Raw genomic sequence first — 16,716 nt, forward strand, 5'->3', positions numbered from 1 at the left:
AGAGTTGTGGGCTTAAAATTATCATCAGTGTTGTGATGAGTACCTACAGAGAGCATCTGCGATCATGCCTGAGGAATGGATTGCAGAGATATCCAAGATCATTTTGTGAATTGCATGTATTTGCTTTGTGTAGTTACCAAGAGAATGGGTGGTGGTGATTGTGGGTCATTCATTTTAACGTTTGATGTGACTTGAGTTTTATGGTTGATATTGATTATCTACCAGGCATGAAGGAGGACTAGGAGATCAAAGTATAAAGTAAGTTTATGTATTCATTATGCAACCTTAAGATTCGTCTTCTAACAGGCAGCCATGAAATAAAGAAACACCCCCCCCAAAAAAAAAACATGTATTTTTAAAAAAGACCGTTGAACACCCAGTATGCAGAGGGGGAAAAAACACAAGCAAATAGTGTTTTGAACTGAAGTCCACACGTGTCCCATAGTTCAGCATAGAGCCAAATAAACTTTGTTAAACAGTGATCTGAACTGGCCTTACCTAACCTTGGGCTCTTACACCCTGACCATTTCAATCTGGCCCAGTGTCTAAATTTTTGATCAGACATTGGGTTTAATTACCTCATTACACTCTGGTGCCTGAACCCAGCACGGTGCTTCAATCACGGACAGACGTACTTTATTGATCCCAAGGGAAATTGGGTTTCATTACAGTCACACCACCCAAGAATAGTGTAGAAATATAGCAATATAAAACCATAAATAATTGAATAATAATAAGTAAATAATGCCAAGTGGAAATAAGTCCAGGACCAGCCTATTGGCTCAGGGTGTCTGACACTCCGAGGGAGGAGTTGTAAAGTTTGATGGCCACAGGTAGGAATGACTTCCTATGACGCTCAGAGTTACATCTTGGTGGAATGAGTCTCTGGCTGAACGTACTCCTGAGCCTAACCAGTACATTATGGAGTGGATGGGAGACATTGCCCAAGATGACATGCAACTTGGACAGCATCCTCTTTTCAGACACCACCGTCAGATCGATCGAACTGTAGGTCCTCCTAGCTCTTGACAACAGACCCACCTCCTTGCCTGTCCTCAAATCCAAAGGGAAGTTACAGACTTTTGCTTGAGATGATCATTTGCCAGAAAAAGTGTGATCTGACTAAGTTACCTATTTTAAATAATTAAAATAGCATTTATTGCCTTGTTGAAGTGCCTGGAGGAAGAAAGTGAAAGAACTTTTAATTACATTGTGCCTTTATCAGGATGAATTACACTGCATCACAGTCAATGTACCTGATTACAAATTGTCACGTTGGCATTTATAGAAGAGTGCACGTACTGATGCATATAGTTACTAACGTCAATCATTATATGTTTTTCTGAGGTATTGGATAAGGGAATAAATAGCTAAGCGGAAAAGCTCCCTATATTTCTTTTATGATTGCAAGATGTAGATGAAATTACAATTTGATATATTATCCAAAACAACAGTGCATTCGTTCTCAGATTGTATGGTGTAATTCTCATTGGTCATGGATCCATGACCTTCTGACTTGAACGTGAGCATGTAATCAACTGAGTCAAACTGTAATAAGCTGATTAAACATAGTAATTATGATTATGGCTTAGAATTTTTTATAATATGATTTGAATTTGGAAGATGAATACATAAAGGGGTTCTTATTAAGACTGATAAGATTTGGATTATGGTGTGGGGGGTAGTCTTTGGTATTAAAGCTTAAAATGGCAAGTGGTATGACAATTTAATTGTTTTCAAAAATTGTATTTGATATACTAAATTGAAAATAAAGATCTGTAATCATAAATGCTGGACTGCTCCATGGGCACCAACTGGATTAATGAGCTAAATGAGTAGAATAGTTCTTCAGAAGGAAGACCATCTCCATGTTATTGATCAGATAGTCTGCAGTTGGTTTGGATTATGGTGATACATTCTCACACAATTTCAATAACTGCCTTTCAATTAATTTTATTCCTAATGGTATTATAGTACTTGCAAAGAGGGAACCTGTGCAGATTTGCATGTGTATGCAATTGATGATGGAACATTTAACAATGGTTTGCAAGCCTTAAGCCAAGTTTGATTCAAATAATGTGCAAACCAAATTATTTCTTCCTATGCAAGTGGCTTTGGGGGTCATAATACACAAATTGTCATATTTGTTTTGAAACCGACAAATTGGATTGAACTGTGAGTGAGATTTTGCAGGCAACCGTGGGGGTTATAAATTTTATCAGTAAAGTGTATTGCTGTACACCTTGTCAAAATAAATTTGTTCTGATCTTTGTAAGTCTGAAGCAATGTGGTCCCTCCCTCCCCATCATCTTCAACATGTGTGCCCCCCTGGGGCTGTGTGCTGAGCCCATTGCTTTACACTCTATTCACACAACTGTGCAGCCAAACACATGAGTCATCACATTATGTTTGCTGATAAACAGCACTCATCAAAAATCGTGAGATGGCCTACAGAGAGAAGATGGTAGAACTTGAGACCTGGTGCCAGTGCCAGGCAAATAACCTCTTCCTCAATGTCAACAAGACAACAGCGATAGCTATAAACTTTAGGAGAACTCTCACCACTCACACCACTATTTGCATTGGCAGTACAGCAATGGAAACTGTCAACAATTTCAAACTCCTGGGAGTGCACATTATGTGAAATGTACACTGGGACAATAAGGATAGCTTACCAATCTGTGTTCTTCCTGAGAAGGCTGAAGAGTGCTGGACTATGAACATCTATATTCTCATCATTCTACAGGCGTGCAGTGGAGAGCATTCTAGCTCGTTGCATCTGCATGGTATGGAAACTGCACTTGTACGGACTGGAAGGCTATTGAACAGACAGTTAAAACTGCCCAACACAGCACTGGCATCGGCCTACCTGCCATCGAGGATATGTACAGAAATATGTTGGAAAAGTTCCAGTAGCCTTACGAAGGATGCCTCCCACCCTATTTATGGACTGTTTTCCCATTCTCATCAGGCAGGAGGTGACATAGCATTCATGCCAGGCACATTAGACTCAAAAAGTTATTTTCCCTAAGTAGGAGGCTGATCAACACCTCCACCCACAAGCCCACTTCTCTGCAGTCTCACCACGACTAAATTATCATTTCCTGTCAGCCACTTTGTGTGCAGACAATTCTTTGCTTAGTATCACTTAATGGACATACAATCAAATCGATGTATGTGGTAACTTAAGTACTTATTTCTGTTTACTATTGGGTTTATTTTACTGCTTTTTGTGTTGCTTTGGATTCAGAGTAACATTTATTTCATTCTTCTTTATACTTACATACTGGAAATGACATTAAACCATCCTGAATCTTGAATCTGATGTTTGTTGAGTTATACTGTCCTTGATTACTGCTTGAGACAACTATTATTTAGTTTGGAATGTAGGAGTTTTTAAGTCTAATGCAAAATTTAATCAGTTAACATTTATTGTCATTGTGCTACTTATTTATGTGGCCCATTAAAGATATTTTAACACATATATAAATTTATTTTAAAGTCCTTGGCACTAAATACTAATCCGTCACTGTGTTCATTCATACATAATGTGCCATGTCGTATAATGTGGGCGGTCATGGTCTTGACCATGATTGTTCTTGGCAAATTCTTTTACAGAAGTGGTTTGCCATTGTTACTGTGTACAGATTGATTTCAATTAGTTGTCATTTTTAAAAATAAAAGTAATGAGGTGATTCATTATTGAAAAGCAATTTGATATCAAATAGTGACATTCATGAAATACAAGACTCAGTCATGCTTTGGGGTTAGTGTTTTGATACAGCTATTAGAACAGTTAATTTAATACTCGCGTATCTTTTGTTACTTTTCATTTTGCAGCTTACTTAAAGAAGGTTCCAAGATGTACACACAGTCAAAATCAAAGAGAGCCTCAAGTTTCCATGAGTTTGCAAAAAGCACCAGTGATGCTTGGGACATTGGGGATGATGAAGAAGAGGAGTTCTTGTCTGTTGCTTCCCAGAATCTTAATTCAAAGGTTGCAATGGCAACAGCAGCTCAGGTCATTCAGAACCACAATAAACTAAAGGACCGGCCAGGTGAAAAGTTGCATCAATCGGAATCAATCGATGAGGCAAAAACAAATGGCAAAGTGGTCAAGTCAAACAGCGAGGTGCAACTATCAAAGTCTTCAGGTAAAGATCTGCTTATACAAGTGTAGCTGGAGTGAATTTTTCTTGGTATGAAATAATCCTTTTCTCCCTTTTACTCCCTAGTTTATCATATTTTAATGTAAAATAATATTTAATGAGAAATTTGTAATGTTTGATCATCTAGGAACTTTCAAAAGATAATGGAAAATACTGAACAGCAGAAAATCGACAGCAAGGGTGGGTACATAATTGTTTTTTGACTTGAAGAGGTACAGGATTTGCAGATACTCTACTATTTGATATTTTCACAATGGACTTGGTAATCACATTCAAAGCCTTTTTGGGGCTGTTTTGTACAAGTTAATTAAAGAGGGACTCCATCTTCTATCAGTTAATATATGAACCCCGTTAATGTTTTCTCATTTAAGATTATTTAAGTATTAATGACTCAACTTTATTTTGTTTGCATCCCAATTGAATACTTAAATAATGTTTTAGATTTGTATATCGGATGCACAACTGAGAATTGTTGCATGAGTCTCTGTTTGCAGCAGTTATTAAATTGAAGCTGTTCGGGTAGAACAGCTGTGAAGTGTTCTCTGATGTAATTTCAGGAATGCTGTTATTTGTCTTGATCAACATATCAACTTAACTAACAGACCTTATCCTATGTTATGGTGTGGGGTTTTATCTTCCTAGACAACAGTCTGTGTCATGATTTCCCATTTGATCAAGATACAGCATCAGTGTGTATGTCAAAAAAGTGAATTGTGGAAAAATGTAATAGAAACATAGAAAACCTACAGCACGATACAGGCCCTTTAGCCCACAGTGCTGTGCCGAACATGTACTTACTTTAGAAATTAGCTGGGGTTAACCATAGCCCTCTATTTTTCTATGCTTCATGTACCTATCCAGGAGCCTCTTTAAAGGCCCTATTGTATCCACCACCACCACAGTCACTGGCAGCCCATTCCACGCAATCATCACTCTTTGTGTAAAAACAAACAAACTTACCCCTGACATCTCCTCTGTACCTACTTCCAAGCACCTTAAAACTGTGCCCCCTCGTGTTAGCCACTTCAGCCCTGGGGAAAAAGCCTGACTATCCATGCGATCAGTGCCTCTCATCGTCTTGTACACCTCTCATCCTCTGTTGTTCCAATGAGAAAAGACCAAGTTCACTCAACCTATTCTCATGAGGCATGCTCCCCAATCTAGGCAACTTCCTTGTAAATCTCCTCTGCACCCCTTCTATAGTTTCCACGTCCTTCCTGTAGTGAGGTGATCGGAACTGAGCACAGTACTACAGTACTCCAAGAGGGGTCTGACCACGATCCTATATGGCTGTAACATTACCTCTTGGATCTTGAACTCAATCACATGGTTTTGCTGGACAAGGCACTGATGAGATTTTGGAGGAGACTGCCGGCAAATTGTAATGAAAGACTGTATAGGGTGGGCTTGTTTCCTTTGGAGCAAGAGAGCCAAGGAGAGGCTTAATCAAGATCTATAATACCATGAGAGGCCTAGGCAGATTTCCTTTAGCTGAGAGATTGAAGACCAGAGGGCATGGTGTTAAGGTCGTTAGTAGAAGGATTATAGTAGGTATAGAGATATATTTGCACCAAATGGTGGTGAAGATCTGATATTTCCCATGCTAAAGACTGGTACAGGCAGAAACCCTCAGCACATTTAAAAATTGTGCATGTCCTGAGGTTGGAGGACTATCTGTATGTGTGAGTGGGTGTGTGGGTGGATGGATGGACGGGAGGACGGGGCTTGTTTAGAGCTCTTGGCATCTTGTTGCTTCTTGTGTTCTTTGATCTTCTGCTGAGCATTGTGAGTATGCTATATCAGCATCAGAATGTGTGGCCACACTTGCAGGCTGTCCACAGTATATCCTCAAGTTGTATTGCTTGTTATTGCAAACAAAACATTTCACTGTGTTTCAATATAGATGTGATTATTAAATGAAACTGAAACTGCACTATGTGCAAGGGAGGTGGGACTAGATCAGTAACCACTTCAATCACCATTGTATGCAATGAGATGAAAGCTTTCTTCCTGTACCATGTAGTTTCCAGATTCCACAATTTCACACTCTATTACCAAAGAGCCAGATCAGATTCAACATGACTCAGTTTTAAATGTACAACATGCAAGTCAAATGAAAAGCTTTCTACAGGATTCAAGTACCCAACCTATGGACAGCAAGCATATGTGAGATCAACAGAATGGATCATGATAACCTTTTGGCTGCTGCAGGGATTTCAGTGTGCCTTCTCTCCCACTGTACATTCTCACCTAAAGCCACAACAATTAGAGACCTGGAAGAGGAAGCATTGAGTGTTTATCAATTTCTTTGGTTTCCTTGGCTGCGTAAGTCTAGGGAAGACGTACTGCAGTTCTGCCAGACCTGTGAGATTGAGATGGCTGCCCCATCCCAAACACCGGATTGTGTGGATGCTGTGTAATTTGCTACGTTGTTACAAATTAGTGCCATGAAATAACAGACAGTACACTTATTGTATTTACGAATTATATTAGAATTACATTTATGAATCTTAACTAAAGGGTTAGTAAAGAAAAACAAAAAGAAAAGTTCCCATTTTAATTAAATAGTCTAATGTGCACAAGTTGGAGCTTAACGCTTCACCGATATTCACCGATCCTCAGTCGATCTCAGCGCATGGCTCCATCAAATCATGGTTCTGCACAGGGTCAAATCCTACAACCGGTTCTTTCTAGCGTCTTCTCGCTTCGTCTCCCATTGAACAAAAGCCCCAACACCAAACTTAATGTCCCTCACTCAAAACCTGCCCCCAGTTCCACCAACTTAGTTGAATAGCACACATTCTCATCATCCCTTATTTTCAACAATAACCCAAACAGGCTGAAAGCGGAACAGACTGTTATTATAGAACTGCTAAATGAAATAACTATAGCATAACAATAAAAATATGAACCAGGGTGTTACACCATAAATTCTGAGAGAATTTTATTTTGTATCTCAGTTTTAGTTAGTGATTTGTGAATTCTGTAAAAGCAAATTACTTTTAACTAAATGGCCACAGAGTGGGGTTTGGTTGTGTTTGGTCTTTGAGAGTCTTTGTAAGTTAGTCACAGCATGAACTCACAGAAACAGGCCCTTCGGCTCATCTATTCATTGTAACCTTTCTTTCTGCCTAGTCCCATCTACTGGCATCCAGATCATAGCTTTCCATAACCTTCATTTACTATGTACCTATCCAAACTTCTCAGATGTCACAATTGAACCAACATTCACCTCTTATGCTGACAGCTTGTTCCCCGCTCACACCACCCTGAGTAAAAAAAAGATCTCCCTCTGGTTCCCCTTAAATATTTCACTATTCATGCTAAACCTATGACCTTTAGTTCCAGTCTCACTTCACCTCAGGTGAAAAAGAAGTCTGCATGTATTTACCCATCTATACACCTCAATTTTCTATACCTCCATAAGATCTCCCTCCATTCTCCTATACTCCTGGGAATAAAATCCCAATTTAGTTTTGTGGTTCTCAATCATTTTCTGCTGATGGCTCACTTGTGACTTTCATTTACTTCTGTGGCCCCCATCCTCCATGGTCTCCGTAACTTGCTAAAGTTCTTTTGGTCAACTGTACTAATTCTACCATACATTCAATATTTATGTTTTAACAGGTTATAGGTATTATATGTTAAATGTTGCAGGTGTATATGGAAAAATAGAACAATTTTGAAGCTCTGAATTGGATACCTTTTTGTTTGAATTGTTGTATCACTTTACAACTCAATAAGACATTCTTGCGATATGGTGTTAACATCATTCACATTCAATTCAAATGGATCCACCACCCAAACTGGAATTGTATCTCCAGCAGGACTCTGAACTGAAATTCCCTATCAGTGTGCTGTTGTTTCAAATTATTAAGATGTACAATTAGATCATCTTGCAATTCTATTTTAAGAGTGGCCAGTTTAGGAAATTGCATAAACATGAGATGTCCAGTGCCACTGCTGAAACGTTTTGAGATTTTCAAGGAAAGCGATAGTAGTTTCTGCGTGATATGAGTTTACAGTTTTTTTTCCCTTGTAACTGTTTGTTTAATAAATTCAGTTTTTTCAAATATCTGACAGGTTAAAATATGTCAGAATTACCAACAGCAAATTATTCTCCAAGCTGCTTATCACTTAGAGATGCTACAGTACTATCCAAAAGTGCAAGAAGGTAATGAAGACCTTCTGATAACCATCAGACCTCTATGCATTAGTAGTTATTCAGACATTCTTCCTCAAAGTTGTTGAACCCGACTGTCTTGAAGTGCATTTGATTTGAAGTTGACAGCCATCATTAATGCAGCAAGGATATCTTGCAAACATCCTCCCAATTTTTTTTGTAACCAAATGCTCATGGTGGGTGACACAGTTTGTGCAAAAGAAAAAGTCAGGAACAGCATTTTAAAAAAATGATCAGTGAACCCTCTATCTTCCTACCACAGAAGCATCATCATCAGTTGCACAAGCTATTATATTTTATAGTGGAATTTTGTTTTCCAAGAAATAACTCTTGACTTCAAAAATAGTTTCACCTTTAGTATGTGCCTTAAGCTTTCAGACAAAAAGCATTTCCTCACAGGTATGATCATAATTCAGAAACCTAACATATATCATCAGAAGGGCTTCATTATCACGTAATGTACTTCCATCAGTTTGCAGAGTAAACTTCTTGCAGTTGTATGTCTAGTTTTTTCCATATTATTTGACATTTCATCCTTGATAGTGCTGAGTTGCTCAAGGGGATGGCTTGAATAATTTTATATGCCTCTAACTCATAACAGTAGAAATTAGAACAGAAACTGCAGGCAGAATATGTGGCTTAAAAACACAAAATGCTGGCAGAACTCAACAGGCCAGGCAGCATCTATGGGAGGAGGTAGTGACAACGTTCCGGGCCGAAACCCTTCATCAGGAGTGAAGTAACGTGGGATGTTCGAGGGGGGATAAGAAGTGGGGGGAGGGATAAAGTAGAGAGCTAGGAAGTGATTGGCTGAAGGGAAATGGGCTAGGGGGAAGGTGGAGAATTATGGGAAATAAGAGAAAGAAAGGTAGGGCTGAGGGGAGATTATAGTGAGGGGGGGAAAAGAGAGAGAAAGAGAACCAGACTAAAATTATAGATAGGGATGGGGGCAGGGGTATCAACAGAGGTCTGTGAGTTGAAATTTCATGGAGGCAGGTAGGAGGCTACCTAGGCAGGAGATAAGGTATTGCTCCATCAACCTGCGTGTGGTTTGCCTGATTTTGCAATTAAGTTTGGAGGATCCAAGTCCTCTAAGACTTGCTAAAGGGTATCGGTCCGAAATGTGGACTGTACTTTTTTTCCATAGATGCTGCCTGATCTGCTGACTTCCTCCAGTATTGTGTGTGTTGCTTGGATTTCCAACATCTGCAGACTCTCTCTTGTTTTGGATACAAGTGAAGCTTTGTCTATTTTAGGTGCTTTTTCATTAAGCATTTGTTTTACTGTTGACCTTGATTGAAAATTATCACACCTTTTTTTTAAGTAATCCAGTGACTTGTCTGTCTTGTCCTTGTGTACAGTATTTACCAATTTTCTAGTGTCTACTCACTTAATTGTATTGTTATTACTGTGTGTGTGTGTGTGTGTGTGTGTGTTCTTGTGCACACATGCAAGAAAAGGTTCGCGATCCCTTTACAATTACCTGGTTTTCTGCATTAATTACTCATAAAATGTGGTCTGATCTACATCACAATAATAGACAAACGCAATCTGCCTAAATTAATAACACACAGGCAATTGTATTTCTTCTTGTCAATATGGAGTATACCATTTAAATAATCACAGTCTTGATTCAAAAAGGTATGCGAGCCTCTGGGCTAATGCCTTCTACGAAAGCTATTTGGAGTCAGATGTTCCAGTCAATGAGATGAGATTGGAGATGTGGGTAGTGGACGTGGACATGCCTTGCCCTTTGAAAAAAAGACAAAAAAAGGTAGGTTAGTGACAGAGCCCGCTCTTCTCAAGAAAGATCTGTTTATGTGCACCATGCTTCGATCAAAACAATTTTCAGAAAGCCTTAGAAGAATTGTAAAGATACATAACGCTAGAAAAGGCTACAAAATCATTTTGAAAGACCTGTGTGTTCAACAGTTAGAGAAATTGTCTACAAATGGGGAATTTCAGTAATGTTGCTACTCTCCCTAGGACAGGGGTCAGCAACCTTTACCACTGAAAGAGCCACTTGGACCCGTTTCCCACAGAAAAGAAAACACTGGGAGCCGCAAAACCCGTTTGACATTTAAAATGAAATAACACTGCATACAACGTTTTTTTTTGCCTTTATGCTATGTATAAACAAACTATAATGTGTTGCATTTATGAAATTGATGAACTCCTGCAGAGAAAACGAAATTACATTTCTGCATGCAACAAAAACATTTTGAACTCCGAAAAAAAGACGTTGGGTTGAAAGTTACTTTTAAGTAAAATATTCAATGTCTATTTGAGTCCTTCTTGTATTTATGAAAAACGCCGAACTTAAATTTTCCGCCAGCAGCAAACCAAAAATAACGTCAGCCAGCTGTCATCCTGAAAAATGAAAGGACTATTTCACTGAACTATGAAAAAATATGAATATAAGTAAAATAATAGGCAATTAAAATATTTATCATACTTGGTTAATGGGATTTCTGCTCCTGGACCTCAGCGCACAGCGTCTGCACATCAGGGCTGTATGATGTCACCTTCATCTTTACACAGGATCGCAAGCTGTCATCTGTGAGGTTTTCAATATCACTCCATTTGTGTTTCTGAGCAAGAACGGCCTTCTGACGGGCAACATCTTCAAGGTCTGCTGTCAAGCGTCTAAACTTGGACACCCATATGTCTTTGTCGGCTATGTCGGCCAGTTCCATCTCAAGATCAGGTTGACTCACACCTGCCAATGCAGTCGTATTCAGTAGGGAAGGATCGATGCTTAAGGGAGTGACCGGGAAGGATAATGTGTTTTTTTCCTCTCTGAACTCACAGAAGCGTTTCCCAAACGATGTTTGCATTGCGATGATTGCAGAATGTAAATACTCCGAAATTATCATGTCGTGACCTTGTTTGAACTCTCTCAAATTGGGGAAGTGAGACAAAGTGCCTTTCTGTAAATCTCTGGCAAGCACTGTCAACTTGCGCTCGAATGCCAAAACATCCTCCAACATGTGCAGGGCTGTACGTCCTTTCCCCTGAAGAGCTGTGTTCAGCGTGTTCAGGTGCGCTGTCATGCCTACCATGAAGTGTAGCTTTTCCAGCCACTCTGGCTGTTCCAGCTCAGGAAAGGTGAGCCCTTTGCTGCCCAGGAAAGTTTTCACTTCTTCCAGACACGCGACAAAGCGTTTCAGCACCTTCCGTCTGGACAGCCAGCGATAAAAACACGTTGTAGCGGTGTCAGTAAACTGCAGTCAAAGATAGCTTTATTCGAACTAAACAGCCTTGCTTTTAAGCCTCCCTCAACCCAGCCCCCATGGACGCAGATGCTGCAAAAGACGCGTACTCACAAACCCCCGTAGGCTATCTCCCTTAGCCGGAATGCTGGCTAATTGTGAGCCGTTTCGGATGTGGCAGGAAATGTACAAGATCACCATAATTACATTTCAAAAGCTAACAAACTAACATAAAATACATTTTAATTAAATACTGACCAATTATTTCCCAAAGCCACAGGGAGCCGCAGCACAGAGGTGAAAGAGCCACAAATGGCTCGGGAGCCGCAGGTTGCCGACCCCCGCCCTAGGAGAATGGTGTTCATGGAAGGACACCATGATGGAAACCACTGCTCTCCAAAAAAAATTACTACATGTCAAAGGACCACCTGGATGATCCACAATGTTGCTGGGACAATATTCTGTGGACAGATGAGAGAAAAGTTGAACTTGTTGGAAAAAATGAATGTTATGTTTGGAGGAGAAAAGGCATTGCGCACTGATGTTAAAACTTCATCCCATCTGTGAAGCACGGTGGAAGGAGCTTATTGTTTTGGGGGTGCTTTGCTGCCTCAGGGCCTGTACAGCTTGCAGTCATTGGTGAACAATGAATTCAATATTGTATCAAGACATTTTGCAGGAGAATGTATGAAGCTTACTAGAAGCTGGATGATGCAACAAGACAGTGATCTGAAACACACGAGTAAATCACCAACAAAGTGGTTTAAAAAGAATAAATTTTGTTTTAGAATGGTCAAGTCAGAGTCCAGAACTTAACCCAATTGAGGTGCTGTGGCATGACCTGAAGAGGTATCCCAGAAATATTGATGAACTGAGTTTTGTATGGAGGAATGGTTTTAACTTCCTCTTCGATGTTGTGCAAGTCTGATCAGCTGAAACAGGAAATGTTTTGTAACGGTTATTGCTGCCAAAGGAGGCTCTACCAGTTATTAAGTTCAAGGGTTCACATACTTTTACCGGCCTGGACTGAATGATTAAACAAGGTGTTCAATAAAGACATGAAAAGTACAAATGTTTATGTGTTATTAGTTTGGGTAGACTGTGCTTGTCTATTAATGTGACCTAAATGAAGCTCAGACCACATTTTGAGTAATTAATACAGAAAACCAGGTAATTGCAAATGTTTCACAAACCTTTCTTGCAACTGTGTGTACATGCACGATACTATTAATATAATTGAGTTACTAGAAAATTGGTAAGTATTAAAAAATTATAAGTATCAGTATTGAATGTACATGCACAAATTAGAAAACTGGAGTTTGAGGCAATATTAAAACAAAACAAATGTTTAAAAATGTTACTATATACACAAATTCTATGTGGCAATAAAGGGTGTGTACTCACCAAGAAAAGCGGTTTGCACTTTTTTTTGAAAATATGATAAGAATCAGGCATTTAGTGGAAGTTGTACTGGTAGACTTGTAGTGCCAGATTTCAAGTGTTCTTGCCTCTGCACTTTTGCTGTTTCTGGTAGATGATCTCACTGCAGTAGTTGTAGCCTTCATGTCATGTTTTATCAGTATTATAACACTATCAGTGGAAGGCAAAGCGAATTAGCTTCCTGCTGCATACTCACTGATTAGCATTGCTACAGACAGCCCCACCCAATCCATAGTTTGGTCTTAGGGGATGGAGGTGGAGCCGGACTCTGTGTCGACCTGCAGGGTATGAGTGGCGATTTGTGCATGGGCAAGCAGGAGCAGAGATAGGATTGATGTGCTGTATTCCCCCTCCCCCCACACACACTCTAAGCTGTTTTGCTGTCTAATTTCCATAATATTGAATATTTTTTCATTTATTTCTTTCAGAGTTCCAATTATTTGTTTCCTTTATTTATATTTTTTGGTAATATTTTATTAAAACAGTAAACAATCATGGCCCATTCAGAAACTTCTGTGGCTTTCTTTACCACCCTACATACAGTACCTGTATTTGCAAGGAATTATGAATCTCTATTTCGAGACATGGTGTTCTACCACAATCCTCATTTGCCCTATCATTCACTGTGTAAATCCTCCCGTTTTGTCAGGAGAAACCAGAGTTGGTCCTCTTGATGTGTTCGTGTTGTCTGCACTAAATTCCATCTACCATTTTCAGCTGTTTTTTTTTCCCAGCTGGTCCGGGTCATGCTGCAAGCTTTGGCCTTCCTTGCAGCACATTACATCACCTATTTTGGTGTAGTCTGCAAATTTGCTGATACAGTTTACATTATTATCTAAATCATTCATATAGTTGATAAACAACGACTGACCCAGCACTTAACCCTGTGACACACCACTAGTCACAGGCCTCCAGTCAGGGAGACAACCATCTACTATCATTCTGATCTCCTGCTAAGCCAATGCTGAATCTAATTTATTACTTCATCCTGAATTCCAAGTGACTTAATTTTCTGGACCAATTTGTCAAAGGTCTTGCGAAAGCCCATACAGACACTATCCACCATCTTTCCTTTTCTCAACCATCCTCAAAATTGATTTTTAAAAAAAAAAGCTGTATAAAATTGGTTAGACACTGACTACCTGTAATCAGGCCCTGCCGATCTAAATATCTGCATAACTAGTCCCTCAGAATACCTTCCAATAATTTACCCACAACTGTTGTTAGGTTCACAGGCCTATAGTTTCCTGGTTTATCCTTCAGTCCTCTGGCACTTAATTTATGGCTAAGATTTTAAACATCTCTGCCAAGGCCCCTGCAATATCTGCACCAGCATCTCACAAGGGTCACCTTGTTGTGCCCTAATTGATCCGCCCTAATTTGCCTTAAAACAGCAAGCACTTTCTCTTTTGTAATCCAAATGCAGAGCATGACCTTACTACTTTTTTCCCTCCATTCTATAGACCCTGGGTGTGTCTCCAGAGTAGAGATGTAAAAAAATAATTTAAGATCTCCACCATCTCTTTCAGCTCCGTGCAACAGACTGCCACACTGATCTTCAAGGAGGTCAATTCTGTCCTTTGTTATCCTTTTGCTGTTAATATATCTAAAGAAGTTTGTGGCATTCTTTCCCTTTGTGTGCCAGAGGAACTTCATGTTCTCTTTTACTCCTTCTGGTTTTTTTCCCCAAGTGTTCTGTGTTTGTATACTCCTCAAGTGCCTCATTTGAGAATAACAGCCTATACCTGATATGCCTTGTTAATCCAGGACTCAATATTCCTTAGATGATGGTTCCAAAATCTGTCGGGTTCCTTTTATTCTAAAAGGAACTTAAAAATTCTTTGCTCTCACTATTTCATTTTTGAAGGCCTCCCACCTACCAACCATCTCTGCCAGAAAATAACCTATCCAAATCCAAAATTTACTTCTATATTTGAATAGTATTGAGTGCATAATCTGGTATGAAAGATTTTTTTTGTCAGTGTTGAAATGCTCTTTGGATATGAGGTAAGAGCACATCAATTAGCACCACAGTTACTGTCTTGATAATGAGGGCTATGAGGAGGAATTCCATTATAGTCTTTGATGGGTTGTGAAGTCTAAATCCAATTATCTTTATTCAAAAGCCACTGTCTAGCAAATTCGTGGATGCATTTTCTATGCATTTCATTGCTAAAGTTCTCAGCTAATTCATTGAAAGTATGGGATTATCATAACTGGAAATATTTGACTTGAGTTTCATTGGCTCTTCACTGAGCTCTGAAACATCTGGACAATGAAGATACATACACCAGCAGGCTCTTCATGGACTACAGCTCAGCATTCAATGCTATGGCCACTTGAAACCTATTACTGAGCTGCTAGACCTCTGTGTGCATCTGGATCCTAGGTCCTCTGTTTCCTCACCTACAGACTACAGTCAGTGCGGATTGGCAACAACATCTACTCCACAATCACCATCAACACAAGCGCACCATAGATGCTTATCACCTCCCCTACTTGCTCTTTCCTGTGATTGTGTTGCTAAATAAAACTCCAATGCCATCTTTAAGTTTGCCGATGACACCACTTTTGACTGAATCAAAAGTGATCACAGTTTGACATTTAGGAGGGGGATATCAACAACTCTTCACTCAAATAACAGCAAAACCCAAGAGCCGGTTTTCTATTACAGGAGGAAGAAGCTGGTTGCCCTAAGTCAGGCCTCATGAGAGGAGTGGAAATGTACAGGGTCAGAAACTTTAAATTTGTTGTCTTACCATAATCAGAGGATCTGTCCTGGGACTATAAATGCCATCACAAAGAAGGCCCAACAGTGCCTCTACTTCGCATAATTCCTTACAGGCTCGACAAGAAGCTCAGAGATCTCTGCCTTGTGTATCTTGTATCCTGGACTTCCTGTCAGATTGCCTGCAGGTAATAAGAATGGGCTCCCTCACCTCTGCTACTCTGACCCTCAATATAGGTGTTCTTCAGGGCTGTGTACAAAGCTCCCTCCTTTACTGTCTGTATACCCATCCACCTACAGCTTCAATCTGCTAATTAAATTTACCGACGACACTACACTGATTGACCTAATTTCAGATGATAATGAGGCAGCCGACAGAGAGGAAGTTATCACCCGACAGTGTTGTCAAGAAAACAACCTCCCCCTCAACATTGCAAACACAAAGGAGCTGGTTGCGGACTACAGGAGTAATGGAGACAGACTAATCCCTATAGACGTCAATGGATCTGGGATTGAGAGGGCGAACAGCTTTATATTCCTTAGCATAAACATCACTGAGCATCTCACGTGCTCTGTACATACTGGCTGTGTGATGAAAAAGGCACAACAGTGCCTCCTTCACCTCAGACGGTTGAAGAAGTTTGGTATGGCCCCCCAAATATGAAGAATTTTCTAAAAGAGCACAATTGAGAGCATCCTGACTGGCTGCATCGCTGCCTAATATAGGAACTGTACTCCCCTCTGTCGCAGGACTCTGCAGAGAGTGATAAAGACAGCCCAGCGCACAAGCAGATGTGCACTTCCCATTATTCAAGACCTTTACAAAGACAGGTGTGTAAAAAGGGCTCAAAGGATCATTGGAGACTCGAGTCACCCCAACAACAAACTGTTCCAGCTGCTACCATCCAGGAAATGGTACCACAGCATAAAAGCGAGGACTAACAGGCTCTGGGACAGCTTCTTCCACCAGGTCATCAGAGTGCT

At 39.9% G+C, this 16,716-nt stretch overlaps 1 protein-coding gene across 3 annotated transcripts in view; it reads left to right on the forward strand.

Annotated features, from left to right (window-relative positions):
- LOC132381142 (TBC1 domain family member 22B-like) overlaps window positions 1-16,716 on the forward strand; it is a 346,281-nt gene that overhangs the window by 33,045 nt on the left and 296,520 nt on the right. For all 3 annotated transcript variants that reach the window (XM_059950412.1, XM_059950414.1, XM_059950413.1), the window contains one exon: window positions 3,841-4,154. In XM_059950412.1, the coding sequence (XP_059806395.1) occupies window positions 3,841-4,154 (314 nt within the window). The remainder of the gene's footprint in view (window positions 1-3,840; window positions 4,155-16,716) is intronic.

This window comes from Hypanus sabinus, chromosome 25 (assembly GCF_030144855.1).
Source record: "Hypanus sabinus isolate sHypSab1 chromosome 25, sHypSab1.hap1, whole genome shotgun sequence".
NCBI classification, from domain to species: domain Eukaryota; kingdom Metazoa; phylum Chordata; class Chondrichthyes; order Myliobatiformes; family Dasyatidae; genus Hypanus; species Hypanus sabinus.